Genomic DNA, 16,621 nt, shown 5'->3' on the forward strand with positions numbered 1-16,621 from the left:
TACATTTACACTCCTGTTCTGTTTAATATAAAGTTTATTGTTTAACTGTATTATATCAAACCTCAATTCATTTCTTTGTCATAAAGGTTTGATAACGACATCTTAGGAATCATTGACAAATTAAAAAATATATAAATATATACCTGAAAATCATTAAAAAAAATATTACAGCCAGTTTCAGTATCAGTCAGGTTTTTACTGTTATAGCAAAAACATTCATACCATAAAATATGATATATATAATATATATTATGAATAGAATATATCTCTCTTGTCTCATGAGACAGTGACAGGGTCAAGGAGTCAAACCTACAGAAATTGGTTTTCATCTCCCAAACGTCCCAGATGTTTTCAGTTGTGTTATTTTCATGTCGATGGCGTCTGTCTTAACCAACGCAGCTCAGACACACACACGTCTGCTCCACTGGTTCCTACACAAGACCTGCTGCTTGTTCCTGGGAAGCTTCACTGACTGCTGCACATCAACGGCTCAGTACGTTCGGAAACTTGGAAAAGTTCCATGTGGTTTACTGTTGAATTCTTTTGCTTGTTGGGGGGGGGGGGACTCTTTGTCCATTAGAGAATGAGATAGATTCATAGGTTAGATTTTAAACGAATAAGTCAAATGTCTGTGTTAAATCGTTAAACTATGTCACGCGTGCATTCATTTTGGATTCGCATTTTTATGATGGAGTTGCTGTAATTTATATAAGGTTGTAATCAATGTCTGTTTACATTATGGATTATTCTTCTAACAAGGGTTGGGTAACCCTTCTTCTAACTGGTTCCTCAAATGGCTCAATCTGCAAATTATTCAGTTTCTGTGATGTAAGAAAATGAGAAAGCAACCAACCGTCACTTTTAACCCAGAACCACATGTGGCATAAATGCAAGAAAAGGTACTAAAATGGTAATTTTCTGTTTCATCTATGAAAACAATATTGTCTTCACATGTTTTATATGTAAAATTACAATATTTGTCTTTGTTAATTGGAGAGAAGAATAAAATAGCACGGAATTAAATTTCACTTCAACATGAGTAAATTAACTTATTTACAATACGTTGTATTTTGTATGTGTGGTATCATATTTTCATACTTTTTCTATTTAATGAAAATAAGCATTTCATGATTGAGTTTGGCTCAATAAAACATATCTGAAACATAAAGCAACTGAACACATGTTAAGAGAAAGAGGGAAACTAGACGGAGGGAGAGTAAAGAGACGTTTCATCAGAAGACAGGATGTGGAGAGACGTGTTCAGGGATGTGGGTGTTCCAACACAACTGCATATGACACAGATGTTTCAGTCACAATGCAGCTATTCAACGTTTGGTTTTGAAACACTTAGAATTCCAAATATAAGTTGTTCGCCACAACTGATTTATCCTATGGTGCAACAGAGAAACATTCGTCTGGAGCAAAGATTTTATTCCTTCCAGACATTTTCTTGGCTCTAGTTCTTCTCCTTGAAGTGAAATGAAAACAGGACGAGGCAGAAACACACTGCATATGTATTTGGTTTTATTGAAGAAGAGAGATATGAATAGGTAGCCTGTTTTAAGGCACCTTAAAAATGTACAACAAAAGCTGAACCATTTATTTATTCGGAATACAAAAATACACATCTCGGTGACTCCAAATCGTAATAAATAGTTAACCATGCATTCTAACCATAAAAAGGCACAGAAAACAGTCACTTAGTAGTCATAGAAATGATCAACTACTTTACCAAAATCATCCAGATAGTAATACAGGTGACAACTGTAACATTATATTCCAAATGTGAAAACACAATACACGTCATATCATTTAACCTTAGGCAATAAATATGCAAATGTTGTTTATACCTACATATATTCTTACAAATTAAAACTGTGCCATTGTAAACATAATGTAAACAAATGAAATTCACTTTTCTCCCATCACTTTAGGAGCCGAGTCAAAGACTATGTGTTAATCTGTCTTTTAGAGATCCTTGCATGGGTATAGGTTTTTAAAACCAGGCAGTTTGCAGCATTATTTACAGACCACTGGAAAACACAGCGAGGGGCTTTCACTCTCCGCTCTGCATGGGAGGGTCAAGCACGATCCTGCCTGGAGTCTGGGGCCAAAAAAACACTTGAGAATCTACTGAACCCGGCCGGCAGACACTTTGAACAAACGTAGACAGACACATGACCATGATGCACTGCAGGAACAAGGCAGCATACAGCAGTTCTACCACACTGCTCCAGTAAAGCACATATAAGAACAGAAAGGCTTCAACTCGGGTAAAACCTTTACGCAGAGTTTCTGGCTCACAAAAGGCCGACTGTCATTACAATGAATGTAAATCTGCTAATTAAATTAAAGGCATAGTTCTGTTCTGTCTGGGGAAATGAGAACATCTCTTTTTGAATTAGTGGTTTATAGTTACTAACACCTACTATATCTTTGGCTATGAGTTGCAGAATGAGTATTAGTGCATACATGAAAAAACATCATCAACAACTGGAATTAGATTTATAGGCTGAATGTTTCCTGCACGTTAATGTGCAAGATTCTGCTGAATATAAAGGTTTGAACTGATTGTCAGTGTAAAATCAGCCTGTTTGACAATGTAACCCACGTGAGATAGGATGGACTGCCCTCTACTGGGGTGTTAGGGACAGCACACGACTTCTCACAAACTGATTCTCTCACATTCTGTTATTTGAGATAATTGAGGGGGTGAAAACTTGTGCGTCTTGTTGGCTTTAACGCTCGATATTTATCTAGAAAATAAATTTTCAACATGAAGGAAACATAAAGAATAAAAAAACCGACGTACGAGCAAGAAATGATTCTCCAAAAGTGGAGGTTAACGATGGTACATCATTTCTGACGAGGTCAAATATGCCACTGTTGTAGAACACACACCCAAACACGCTAACACATTGTTATACATATTAGAAATGAACAAAACAGTCAAGTCTGCCCACTCGACTCATTCACTGACACAGTCCCTATGTAGTGTATCATCCTGGAAGCACAGAGGAGCAAAACTACAAACTAGTGAACAGCTGGAAGAAATGTGGAGTCCGTAAGAAAACATCTGTCTATGGGTCTAACTTTTTAAAATCTAATCCTCGGACCTCGAGGAGGAGAACGTGTACAAAAAACTCTTTCAAGGTTTTTTTTTTTTTTTTCTCTCTCCATCATGTCAGAAAGCTGCAGAGACAGTATCAAAACAAGAGATCAAATATTGCACCATCATTAAAATACAACAGCATCATCATGTACAAGAGATCAAAATCAACTATACACACTCGTCATGGTGTAATATACACAATCAAATGTGTAAGCTGTGGACAATGCATGCCATGTCAGCAATAATATACAAATCCATTAGACTACAACACTTACAAACATTGTTTGCATACACTGGTATACTGTATATACAGTGTGTATATATATATATATACAGTGTATATATATATATATATATATATATATATATATATATATGGGGACACATGGAAATATACCCTGTAATGCCACCAGTCTTAGAAGAAACTTACTTTAAATTAGTTGAAGTAAAAGTAGTTGAACTAGTTGCTATGCAGGCTGCTGCAGATCAGCTGTTGTATTACTGTATACATATATTCAAAACATATATTTAACTCCATTCTCATTAGTGTTAAATACTGTGTTACATTGCCAAAAGTAAAAAAGTTGAGGTGAAGTGTTAATTCTATGATATGAGGATTTGCACTTGCATAAAGCAAGAAGTAAAAAGTGCCTTTTAAGTATTCCTAAAAAAAACCCATCCCCACAGTCTGTGGCTGGATTCACACCAACAGTTTTACTTTCTTCCTGACTAACGCTAAACTTTAACTGGAATTAAGACCTAAGATCTGCTCGTCTATTAAATAAAAGAGTTGTGATCTGAACAAAGTCATCAGACGATGATGTTTTCAAAGACATTCACTTTGGTACTGATGTTCACATCCACTTACAGATATTAAATCCATATATTCAAACCTCAACAACAGCTTTTCTAAAATAAAAAATAAAAACTCTTATGTCTACCAATAAAGCACAGCTCACACGAAATGACTGAAAATATGGCACGTGACACAAATCATTGACACGTCATTATCATGCAAACAAAATAAATTAAAGCTAGAAAAAAGGTTTGATTTAGACCAAAAAGATGCTTTCAGTAGTAACAAATGGCATCGTAATACTTAAGTCATGTAAAACTTGTTCAAGTGTTATTTAGCACACGAAAAAAACCGAGACACTAATCATGCAGTTAAACATATCTAAGGTTGAGCAAGCATAGCATGCGACAGTATCCCGCTGTTTTCAGAAACCTTCCAGATTTCCACCCACACTCGAGTTACAGGTTTATCCTCCCTGTATCTGCGTCAGTGCGCCTGCAGCCGTGTGACGTGAGATCCAGCAAACGTCGTCACACGCACTCTGAACTGAACTCAAACTAAACCCCACACTCATGGAAGTCCTGGTTTTGCTACTAGTTAGTTATGGGAACTCGGACGACGAGTCTCCTGTGAACAGTAATGGTTAGTTGCATACCTGGTTGTGTGCTAGAAATGGTTATTAACTCAGAAATGGCTTCTTTTTTTTCTTTTTTTTTAGCTTGTTTGTTAAGATCCACGTCGTTTTACAACTTCCATCAACTTCCTCCATTGGCACCGGAGCACAAACAAACATGCGTAAGTATCTTGTTCACGACGTCACAAAGGTTCAGCCTCGGCAGAGAGAAACACTCCAGCTCTCTTCTCCAGCTCTCTTCTCCTTCACGACACTTCCAAACTCTTCCACTGACATGAGGGGAAAGTTTGTTTCTTGTTCCCCCACCAGTCGCTACAGCTCCTGGGTTAGAGGTCAACCATGGAGGCCTTGGCCAGGTCTTTAGTTCCCTGGAGAATTCTCTTCATATGACCCACTTTCGATATCCCCAGATCCTGAGGAGGAGGAAAAAGACGGACAGATTCAAACACAGAGAAAAACATTTATAACAAGCATCAGACGTAAATGTCTGAAGCAGATTGGTTGGACGTCACTTTCCTCAGACTGTCCATCGCTGCCGCTCCTCTTTTCAGCCTCTGTCCCAAACACTTGGTTTCAGTTCCTGTCTCTTTAAGACCCCTCCCCCTCCTGATAAAGCCCAGTCTGCTCTGATTGGTTAGCTTCTTCCTGTACGTGTCGGACATATTGACCTCCGGGGACACGTTCACTCTCAGAACGTTTTGCGTTTCGGTTTTTCTACAGTTGAACATGTTTTTTTTTCTCTCGAATAGTGGGTGTGTCAGGGGTCTTGTCCAATCAGCAGCAATGTGTACATAAACTCCGCCTTATTAAAAAGACAGTGACACAACGGATCTTAAAGTTCTCTACAGATGCAGCAGCTGATCGTTGGTTGTCTCACTTAAAAATGTAAGAAGACATGTTTGTCAAGATAAGAAAATCCTTGATTAGTCCCACAATGGGGAGATTTGCAGTATTACAGCAGCAAGAGTCAAAGTAGGCATCAGTAAGTAACATGTAAAACCTAAGTGTAAGGAATATAAAACATTTAATTAACCTAATCTTGTAAAAACAAGTGAAATATGTCCAACTACAGCAGGTTCATCACTTTGTTTGGGTCCACTGGAAACATTTCGTTGTCATTTTCACTATTTGCAACGTGCTTCTGTATTCGCATGTGTCGTCAAATTGATTAAGTCGTTTTCTTGATTTCAGTGCGTTTAGTTCTCTCGGCCTCCGAACATTTACCTCCGAGATTTCCTCCACAAGGAAACCAAGAATGACCTTCTCAGCTGTTTGCGTTCGAAGTTTTTCACTTTTCCAGAACTTTTACATTGACACAAAACATGAAAACATAATATATCTCCTTGAAGCATAACGTGAATTGTATTAAGTTTTTAAAACGTGGTTATTTCAAATATTATCTGATGTGTGGGTGCAGCTTATCTGGAGGATAAATCTAACATGAACCGGAGAAATAAAAAGATTCCATGTTGCTGCCGTGTTTGAGGGTCTGTGTGGATGAACATGTACAAATAACCACGGTTCACACACGATGGCTGTGATGAGGTTCACCGTTTCTGGCTTTGAGTGAAGCATCTATTGTGACATTCGGTCCTGACGTTCGTCCCACCCGCAGGATGAACTGTGTTTGATGTGTCCACCCCCCAACCGGCGTGATGGGTGGTTGACCGTCATGTCATTTGTGTCCATTCACTTTACTTCTCTGAATAACAGCAGTTTAAAATCTTTACCGACCTCCAGCAGCTGCACTTCTCTCCATGCTGCACTCTGTGGATGTTCTTTAACTCAAACTTCAACCCTGTTTCTTTTAACTTTGTCACAATTTGAATAAAGTAAATCAGTTTTTATCTTCATCCATGTTTGCCTCTCCTCCCATCTCCATTAACCGCAAAATACTTTTCACAACTGCGAGTCTGTTTGATCTCACAATCTTATAAAAGCGATTTCAGGTGTTTCTGTGTAATCTTGGTCATAAACAAACAACAGGTGTGAAAACAGAACCTCGTTGGTCGAGGCAGCTACTGATGAATTATTCTTCAATCATTTATTACTTGTTTAAACTTTATATATATTCAAACTGTTCTTTGGCTGTTCTCAGTTCTTTGCAGCTCATTCAGGTGTTCGTGTTCTCGTAACTTCACGTTCTATCTTTCTTGTTTGAGGATGAAGACGGGACTCAAACGTCCGTTGAATCAGAAAAAAAATCAAATGCAGGTTCATTCATAATTAAAACCTCCTGTAAACTCCACAGGACTGAATCTTCCTCTTGAGTCTGAGCCTCTACCACCGGCCCAGCTCCGCTCAGCCTCTCCCTCCCCAGCCCCGGAGGCTTCCCCTCTCAGCAGATGCACAGTGTTAGTGGGTCACAGCGAGTCTCGTTCACAAAGCAACGATCAGACAGAAGAAGCCAAGCAGAGCAGTGCAGCGCAGTGCGAGCGGTGGCACAACGGGGAGACGTCTGACAGGTTAAAGAGCGTCAGAGGTGGAAACAGAGAGAAAGAGCTGATTGGAGGAGAGGGTTCACACAGATTCACAGAGGGACTGAGGTGTGAGTGTGCGTACCTTCAGGTCCCTCCTCTCCAGGTGCAGCAGCTCCGAGCCTCTGATGTCGTGGCGGATGAAGGTGTCTCTGTACTCCCCCAGACTCAGCTGCTCCAGCCAGACGCCCACCTCCTCTGGGCCCCATCTTTCCACTGCACACACACAAACACACACACGGAGCAGAGAGAGGCTCAGAGCGCCTCGCAGGGATACACGCTGTCCCATCCGTCGTCCTCTCACACTCACACACAAACTTAGAAATGGACACAAACGGTGGTGAATCACTGAAGGAAAGGGAGGAAGGGGGAGAGCGTCAAAGAGGAAGTGAAGAGGGAGAGCGGTGGCGGCAGCTGGCGGAGGAGGGAGGAGTATGACAGAGGCCAAAGGTTGGTCAGAACAAGGCCAGTGGCGTTCCAGGAAGATTGGGGGGGGGGGGGGCATGCACACTGTATGAACCGGATCAGAAAACACAGATAGGAGGAGGTAAAGGGAGGAGGAAGCCTGTGCGGTCTGCAGTCCGCCATGAGAGGAGGAAGGGCTCACACCTCTAACCCTACATCTGAATCTGAGTCTTTATTTCTGGCTTGTTGGTGTTTAAATGACACGTTTGATCCCCCGCGGGGTTTTCCTTGTTCTGCTCTCGACTTTGAGGCCTCGGGAGCCATGTTGACGGGTGGAGGAGAGCATGAGTGGAGCGGAGGAGGAGGTGGATGTTGATGGTTGGGGTCTGACTGTGGGAGACAACACTTCCAACACACACACAACTTTGTGTTTCTGCAGCGGAATGATTCTGTTATGAACGGTGATATGATGGTGGACATGTATGTTGACTTTGAGTGTGTCTGTGTGTGTGTGTCTGTGTCTGTGTGTGTGTGTGTGTGTGTGTGTGTCTCTGTGTGTGTGTGTGTGTGTGTGTGTGTGTGCGTGTGTGTGCGGTTTAAGCACAGTGGTCAGTTTTATCATTGGATGAATGAAGGATGGCAGCACTTCCTGCCAAACGTCTTCTTTGCCTCCACAATCTGTAAATAAAGACGGACGACATGGCCAGCCCCAAAAAGTGATGCCAAATCATCTGGACTGCCCCCTGGTGGCTGGCTGCAGAGTAGTTCATTAACCCCGTCACCTCCATGTTAACAGATGGGACGAGAAATGTCCGGACACCAGCCGATGCTCTGAAGAACGGACTGTAACCGACACGTCACCTCGGAGGTGATTGGTCGAGTGTTACCTGGATACCAGCTCAGGATGCCGGCCCCTACCCCCGAGATACTTTGTCTTCATATTTGGATAGTGGGAGGAAATGCAGACGCGTCGTCCATCTTTATTTACAGTCATTAAAGTCTATTACTGCCATCCTTTCAAATTAAAAGCACCAGCAACTCGATGTAAAGCAGCTAAACTTTGACGAGCAGCGTGAATGACGTTTCCCGTTCAGACGGGACAGACTCCGCCCTCCGTCCAGTCTGTTGACCACTGAGGGGGAGAGTGGGCGCGGCCCTACCTGACTGTGGACTCGTCTTCTTGGCGGCCTTCTCCTTCTTGAACTTGGGGACTATGCGAAACATGCTGCTGCGACTGTTCCTCTTGCCGTAACCCAGAGAGTGGTCCTGGTACATAAGCACAGTCAACCTATAGCCTTTCATTTAGCTACTCAGCTCTCTCGTTACCTGGAGCCATGTTACAACAAAGACATAAATGTGTATATGTGCAGATAGCGTTCAGTTTGCACACTGTGCTATAGAAATATTACAAAGGAAACTTGTAATAACTACTAGAGGCTGATAAAAATCAGCCGATAAGATTTTTTCCTTTTGTTATTGTATAAATCGACTTCTGTAGTTGCTGCACTCTGTTGTAAGGGCAGCTTGTGAACATGTTCATGCCTGTGTCTGACGCTCACCTCCTCGTCGTTAGGCTGCAGAATGTGGTAGAGCCACGGGATCTCTCCCAGTTTGGCCATTTCCAGCTCCGCGCTCTGCAGAGCACCGGACAGCTGCTCCTCCTCTGGTGGGTCCAGTTGCTGCACCGGGAAAAAAAAAACCAACCAGCGGAGATCAGCGACATGTATGAAAATGAGACATTTGACACGACATTGTGTTTGAAACTTTACATGAGTCAGAGTCAAATAAATGAATTACTATAATGATAAAGTCAGTTTTACCAGAGAGACTCTGCCCAGCAGAAGAGACTCGGTCTCGTTGTACAGAGCTTTGACGGTGCTGGCCACCTCTATAGCCGTGTTCCTCGCCAGACTCTGGAGACAAGAGACACAACAGATGCTTAGTAAAATCACACACATCAGAATAAAAACACAACAAATTCTGGAAGCTGTTTGAATCAAACTCGTCCTTTTATGGTTTTAATAAATGTTTGTTTGAATTCGTCTGAGCTGCAGCTGAGCAAACTTCCCGTTTCTCAAAGCAGAGTGAATTTTTTATGTTGTGTGATGTGTGTTGATGACAAACCTCTGGAAACTTGGGGTGAGTCTTGTTGATAGCGTGTGATGCAGCGTTAACAGCGTGAGCCAGCTCCTGCTCTAAAAGCCCGTTGGTCTTCGCAGCCTCACAGATCCTGTGATTAGAGACAGAACACGTCAGAGACTTTTCATTTTTCAATAAAAACCTCTGCAGTGCGACCTGATATTCACGCGGCTGTATATTTACCTCGTAATGAGCTCCTCTGCAGCTCGTGCGCACATCTGCACCAGAGCGGCCTCCTCCTCTGTCGCCAGATCCACAGACTGCTGCGGGTACAGGTGAGGCCGCAGAGGAGGCTTGTCGTACTTCAGCTTGTCCTCCCACGACTTCAGCGTGTTCTCAAACGCCTGCAGGCCAAATCAAAGAATAAGTTCATCGTCTGAACTAGTTCCTGTAAAACTTTGTCTCATATTCCTCGAACTCTGCGTCTCACCCGGTCTCTGGTGAGCATCTGAGCCCGGTTCTTGTGTTGGATCTTGATGACGCCGGGCGGCTGGATCCAGGCCTCTCCGTCCACCTGGATGGGAACACCTTCATCGCCCAGGATAGTAATCTTCACGGTTCGACACTAAAGCAGTCAAAGAAACACAGATTAGATGATGTTCATCTTCTTCTGAGTATATTTATCGCTACCTCCGTCGAGGAGGGTGGGGGTCTGTTGGGCCTTGGCGGAGTTATGAGCTACTGTAGTTTTTGGTGCGTTCTCACCTGTGCGATGCGGTGGTGTTGCAGTTTGATGACTCGGGATACTGCCATCTGCATGCTCCCAAACACGGCCACAACTTCCAGGATCTTATCATCGAACGATGGAGCACAGAAGATCTGCACAACACAATCATGCCGTTCAGGAGCAGTGTGAGCTCCATCATGTTGCATCTCTTGATTGTGATAATCAACCGAAACATAAAAATAACTATTCTATATTTTTCTTTTTCAATTCATTATTCATTGTTGACATTGAGAAAAACACAGAATATCAACAGCCTAGCCTCTTTGTCCATCTCTGTCCTGATACATTTAAAATAAACCTCCGTCTTCATCTGGAGCCTGAATGAAATGAATAGTTTCTTTCCGACATCGATCTCCGCAGACAAACTGCTCGTGAAAAGGTCAAAGCGGTAATGAGACGCAGGGAGAGAAGAAAACAACAACCGTCTCACTCAGGATCAAATGATCACAGAACGTGATCGGCTGTGTTGAGGGCCCTCGGCCACTAGATGGGAATCAAGTCATATTTACCGGGAAGTTCTGCAAATGCTGAAACCTGTATTTACAGCGGAACTTCAGATCAGATAACAAAATGTACGATCAGACCACGTCACAGGCAGGCCTATATGTTTACATGTGTGTGTGTGTGTGTGTGTGTGTGTGTGTGCACACGCAATGACGACAAGTTCCACTGAACTCCCCGTTTCCTCCTCTCCAGCCAAACAGTTACATAACAGCAAATGCACAGACTATATGTGTCCAAGGGAAACCTCTGCAGGGGCTCACTGAGGGTTGAGTGTGCATGCATGTGTGTGTGTGTAAGTGCCTGGTCTTACATTCACATGTGTGAGCGTGTGTGTGTGCAAACTGACACTCTGATCCCTCAGCTGCTCTTGTGCTCGGAGCCTTAAACAAACAAAGCAATAACGTCTCTGTAACGCTGCCCCTCCTCTCTACCTACAGACTAACGGGGTCAAAGCAGGATGCAGCTTTGTCTTCACACAGACGCAGAGAGGAATATGAGACGGGATCAGAAAAGGAGATGGAGCCTTGATCCAGGAGCCTGGAGAATTTGTGACATCAGCCTGAGGAGGAAAACGTTCCTTTTCCTTCTGAGAGGTGACGTGAGTCCGACCGACGGAGCGGCTCACGGGATGGAACATTACACAGAGGGAACATCTCGGGCTGTACATGTACTCACGTCATCCTCCTTGGTGCCACCCCAGAAGTTTGTCCCGCCTGCGTAGCTGGGAATGTTTAACACAGCGATACCCTGAAGGCTGGGCAGGGGGATGTACTGTCCGTCACACTGAGACAAATAACCAGAGGGAGGGATGAACATCTCATTTCACAACCGTTTGTTTCTAGTTTTAATCAACTTTTGTATAAATGTGCAATCTAACAAAATGGACTCTAAATAAAGTAGATTCACGTTTTCCTCTCTGCTTTACAGATTCATTGTCAATATTTCCATTTCTGCTGTGGGTCAGTGCTGCTATATAAACTCTCTATATCCCTTTTACAGCAGCATAAAATCAAAACTTAAATGAAAATGATTCTCATTTCATGTGTAGCAGATATATTATTATAATATCACGGAGATAATATAAAAGTCCTTAAATAAATTGCACTTGAAACTACAGTAACCTGAAGTACTTTAACACATTTTTACATGACTTCAACTTTAATAGTCTCACAAACCCATCACAGTATTTTTTACTCCTCACGATGTGGTTTTTCAGGACATAAAAAACATCAGTGCATGACTCTCAACACCTGACCACACGACCACAGCTTCCGCTGGGCTGAACGTGGTTTCTGTTCTGACTGAACAAGTGTGGGGCCGATGTTCTGGAAACGCTGTTTAGTCCCAATCAGCTCCTGAATATATTTGTGGAGTGAAATACGTTGAGTGGTTGCAGAATGTGTAGATGTGTAAAAAGTGTTTCTGGAGGTTTTAGTGCGGCGAGAAATGTCGAATCACCTCCTCAACTAAATAACTTGTCTGGGTGGAATCTACAGAGTTTTTGGGGCAGTTATGCATCAACCACATCTTTTTTTAAAAACCTTCTCTGTGTTTTTCTTCCTCCTGTCTCACCTCGAGCTGGACCTTCTGCTCCAGGTTCTTGTACGTTCTCTGCAGAAGCTCCTTTGTGCCCAACACTCCGTACCACATCATGTTCTTGGTCCGACTCCTGCGTAGGAAGGAGCAGAGCAAAGGGTGAGTAGAAAAAAGTATTAGCTGAAAAGCACTGACTGGAAGCGGTCGGCGGGAGAATATCTGGGAAGAGTGTGGGCGGTGAGGAAAGTGCAAAGTAATGGATGGTAGGTTTAACCAAGTTATAAACCGCCCACGTGCCAGTAAGTGTTTCTCACTCAGTAAAATACAACATGCATTAAGAGCAGTGATTATATTTCTTTTTTTAAGAGTCATAGTGAAGAAAACACGCAGCATCAGAGTGTGTGAAGGAAACGTGTCTCACCTGCATTTCTCTGGATGCTCCTCTCGCTTGTTGTTGAACTCCAGGGAGATTTTAGCATCCAGGCCGATTCCGAAGTAGTTGTTCATCACACACTTCTCCATGTAGCCCTCTCTGCGTTTAACGACAGAGAAGAAGAGAAGTGAGAGTGACGTGACATCGTGATAAAGAAGGGATGAAGAACTGAGAGAGGCTCTTACAGGGAATCCAGGTCGGGGTCGATGAAGGGTGTGGCTCCGAAGGGGTCGATGTTCGCCAGCAGCATTTTACTAATGATGGAGCTGCCAGCGATGGAGGCAGCCAGACCTGCCCGCAAGCCTGCACACACACACACACACACACACACACACACACACACACACACACACACGACAAGATGTTATATGTCAGAGCATCCATGCAAAAAAATTTTCATCCCCTGACAATAAAAGAAACACAAGGACAGACTCACACTGATACTTCAACGTGTGTGTGTGTGTGTGTGTGTGTGTGTGTGTGTGTGTTTACCAGGGCAGATGATGCGTGTGTTGAGCACGGGGAGGTTCTCCTTGCTGGTGGTAAATGGCGTGATGGTGAAGGAGCCGTAGGACTGAGTGCTGCGGCTCACCCTCCTCTCCGTCGGAGAACAGGGACTCTTGGCAGCTGGAGACACACGTCCACACCAACATTTTTATTTCACTCTTACACACATTTTGTTATTTTAGTCATATTTGTGCAGATGAACCTTCTTAATTTGAAGGATTCAGAGCTGCACAGGTACTAACAGGATATGAGAGCCTTATCAAAATAATGCAGATATAAAATATCTGTCTATTCTATAACTGCACAGTTACTGAAGCCTCTGTGCCGCTTCACATCCCTTCTCTTCTCTTCAGCTTTCAGCAGATAAACATTTTCCACGTGACTGCACCTGAATGTTTCGCGTTTGCCGCCCAGACGGAGCGACCATAGCAACACAGACTCAAACACGTGCACGATTGACAGATTGGGAGACCCGCACTTGCTGAAAAATCTATTTTAACCCTAACTTCACTCTGTGTTGTTTTTTTTGTTTTTTTTGTGTCCAGGTCAGGAAGGAGTAAGGAGGCCACGAGAGGAAACAAGGAGAGGATGCAAAAGCAGAGGGTTCGACTGATACCTCCTGGTCGTCCAGCGGCTGAAAACTGTGTGGAAGGAAGGAAGCAGCCTCATGATAAACAGGAAGAACTTCTGCCCCTAAGACAATAACACATCCTGCTGCTGATGCACACGACACATTTACACAATAACATGCATGTGCATTCAGACACATCACGGAGGCCCTGCTGCCACAGTTTCCACAGCCACAACAGTTTATTACCAGTTTAGTCGCTACAGACTCTTGTGGATAGTAAAGATGGAGAGAAAGAATTCGTCCTGGTGCAAGTGGAAGCGGTGGAGGAGTTTCTCCACACACTTTTAGCTCTAAATCCTCCGGTTTGTTTATGACAGGAAACATGATTTGCGTCAGCAGCCCTTTTTTTTTTTTTTTCCCATTAGCTGTGCGTTTGGTTCTCTGTGGTGCAGAGAGCTCAGTAAACACAAGGTGGCGATATTTGAATCCTGTGCAATTTCCCATTGGATCTGTGGAAAATCTTATTCCAGCACTACTCCATTAAAGAGGCTTTTATATCGTTTGTGTTTTCTCATGTTTTCACAAGAAAAGAACTTTCTCCCGCTCTCACAGGAGAGAAGGGGAATGAATGTGACGGTGACATCAGCTGGTGGAGCATCAAACAGGCCGGACTGGACGGGTTGGGAGTTTTGTAAAGGGACAATGGGTAAAAGGTTTGCATGGGTTCAGGAGGAGGGAGGAGACGTCCGAGCCTCCTCCTGGTCAATGATGCACTCACATGGCAGCGTCTCCAGTTCCTTGGTGTCTTCATCCTTCTCACTGTCCCTGTTCTCCTCCTCGCTGTCCTTCCTGAACTCCAGGGGAGACGGCAGCTCGGTGTCCTCCGTGTGGGAGTTCTGCTCGTCAACCACTGAATGGACAGAGACATGAGAAGGGATGGAGAGTACAATAATTCATGTATTCATTTACAGCTGATAAACGTGTGTACTGTGTGTGTAGTACCTCTCTCCGCCTGCTCTATGATCTGTCTCACAGCTTTCTTCAGACTGTTGGCCCGGAGCATCAGCTGCTCCCTGCTTTTGAACAGCTGGTGTTGGGAGCTGCCGCATCCTCCTCCTTTCTCCGTCTCCTCCTCCTCCAGCTTCTCCTTCAGCTCCGTCAGGCTCTCTTCGCTGGCCTCCTCCTCCTCCTCTTCCTCCTCCTCCTGCTCCTCCTCCACTATAGGAGGAGTGGAGTGGGGCAGCGGAGGCAGAGCCTGGCTCTCGGTGTTGAGGGCGTGGAGGAGCGAGTCCAGTTTCTCGTTCAGGATGGCACACTGGCGGACACAGAGGAGGAGTTTCTTGTAATGCTCTTTGAGGACATTCTGAGGTTCGGTGTTTTATTTGAGACTTACTTTGAGAGACATGGTGTCACACTCCTCTGCGTTCTCTGTGCTTTTGTCGTAAGCTTTTCCCACTTTGGCAACAAAATCCTTCACCGTTTCACAAAGGATCCTAAAAAACAGGCAGAACTCTTTAGAGCTATTTGTTAAAATGTTAATCAAAGAAAAGCTGAGGGAGCACATAAAAATATAGTTTAACACTAGAGCTCAAATCCTCATGAAACTCATAGTCATGTTTAAAATGAACATTTTAGTCTTTATTCTGTATCTTGTGTTGATTCTCGTCCGTGTGTTCGTGGTCACGCCGCCATGTACGAGTCACTTACTTGGCGGCGGAGATGACCACAGAGTGCTGCTCGGAGTTGAGGATCTTTGTGAGGTGGGCAGCGACCGAGTCTTCGTAGGCAGAAATATGAAACTGGAGAGAAAAACAGATTTAAAAATATATCTAAAATGTAAGTTTACTGCACTTATATTGAGAAAGTACCATGTTTGAGACTTTATCGACGTAGTAAGCATTTAAAATACGAGCAGAGGTTCTTCCATTTTCTCTTTCGTACTTTTCAGAACCTGTATGTTCAGAATGTAAAGAACCTGCAGGACATTTTGGGTGAGTTTCTTTTCCATTGTCTGCTTCAGAACCGAAGCTGTGGTGCAGTAGAGTTGAAAATGTCAGATGCTGTTTGCAGCAGGTTGCTCTCCTCCCTCCTGCCCACGTCTGTCCGTCTGGACGCCTGCTGCTCTGATTGTGTCTAGTGATGCGTGTGAATATCTGTCAGCTCCTGTGAGTACCTGGCAGTCGTTGGCTCCCTCAGGCGTGGTGGGGCAGCTGTGTTTGGGCGGGATCTTAATCTCGTAGGTCATGATGCTCCAGCGGTCCAGCATCTTGGTGCTGGCCCTCTCCAGCTTCTCCAGGATCTGGGGCAGCTGGGTGTCGTCGTCGCAGGACGGGCCCCAGCCCAGGACCCGAGCCAGATCGTTACCCGTGCCCAGCGGCAGCACCCCCAGCTGGCACTGAAACACACGCAGGGGCTTTATTTGGCATCAGGAAGCCTGAAGCATTCAAAATGAGCTCAGTGTGTGTCTGTGCATGGCCGCCCGTGTGTGTATAATGAGAGCGTGTCTTTATGTAAGCCGGCCAGCAGCAAAGGCAAAAAGCTCAACGGGTGCATCGACCAAAGACACATCATTTTCTATCTCCCATTCTGACAATTTCTGCATTTAATTCATTTTAATTCAGCAGAAACGACTTTAATTTTTCTGCGGATGTGTTCGACACACGTGTGTTACCTGTTTGTGTAGACTGAGTTTGTCGATCTCTGAGAGGACCCAGCCCACACTGCCATCACCCCCGCACACCAGAATCCGGAAGTTGTCGAACTTTTGAAACAGCCTCAGA

The 16,621-nt window shown here is 44.0% G+C and overlaps 1 protein-coding gene across 10 annotated transcripts in view; it reads right to left on the reverse strand.

Moving 5' to 3' along the window:
• Positions 1 to 1,502: 1,502 nt before the first annotated feature.
• The window catches only part of dgkh (diacylglycerol kinase, eta), a 41,395-nt gene continuing 26,276 nt past the window's right edge, over positions 1,503 to 16,621 (reverse strand). For 5 of the 10 annotated variants that reach the window (XM_069532573.1, XM_069532571.1, XM_069532578.1 and 2 more), the window contains 20 exons: positions 16,513 to 16,621; positions 16,015 to 16,236; positions 15,549 to 15,640; positions 15,235 to 15,334; positions 14,844 to 15,156; positions 14,620 to 14,751; positions 13,256 to 13,390; positions 12,949 to 13,066; positions 12,752 to 12,862; positions 12,367 to 12,463; positions 11,470 to 11,577; positions 10,269 to 10,382; positions 9,994 to 10,128; positions 9,747 to 9,907; positions 9,549 to 9,654; positions 9,245 to 9,337; positions 8,984 to 9,103; positions 8,585 to 8,690; positions 7,105 to 7,235; positions 1,503 to 4,955 (listed from right to left, as the gene is read on the reverse strand). In XM_069532573.1, the coding sequence (XP_069388674.1) occupies positions 4,869 to 4,955; positions 7,105 to 7,235; positions 8,585 to 8,690; positions 8,984 to 9,103; positions 9,245 to 9,337; positions 9,549 to 9,654; positions 9,747 to 9,907; positions 9,994 to 10,128; positions 10,269 to 10,382; positions 11,470 to 11,577; positions 12,367 to 12,463; positions 12,752 to 12,862; positions 12,949 to 13,066; positions 13,256 to 13,390; positions 14,620 to 14,751; positions 14,844 to 15,156; positions 15,235 to 15,334; positions 15,549 to 15,640; positions 16,015 to 16,236; positions 16,513 to 16,621 (2,590 nt within the window). In that variant the 3' untranslated portion in view covers positions 1,503 to 4,868. Of the gene's footprint in view, positions 4,956 to 7,104; positions 7,236 to 8,584; positions 8,713 to 8,983; positions 9,104 to 9,244; positions 9,338 to 9,548; positions 9,655 to 9,746; positions 9,908 to 9,993; positions 10,129 to 10,268; positions 10,383 to 11,469; positions 11,578 to 12,366; positions 12,464 to 12,751; positions 12,863 to 12,948; positions 13,067 to 13,255; positions 13,391 to 14,619; positions 14,752 to 14,843; positions 15,157 to 15,234; positions 15,335 to 15,548; positions 15,641 to 16,014; positions 16,237 to 16,512 lie in introns of all 10 variants that reach the window. The other 5 variants (XM_069532580.1, XM_069532579.1, XM_069532572.1 and 2 more) reach the window with 4 other exon arrangements.

The sequence above is a fragment of the Paralichthys olivaceus genome, chromosome 10, assembly GCF_024713975.1.
Source record: "Paralichthys olivaceus isolate ysfri-2021 chromosome 10, ASM2471397v2, whole genome shotgun sequence".
NCBI classification, from domain to species: domain Eukaryota; kingdom Metazoa; phylum Chordata; class Actinopteri; order Pleuronectiformes; family Paralichthyidae; genus Paralichthys; species Paralichthys olivaceus.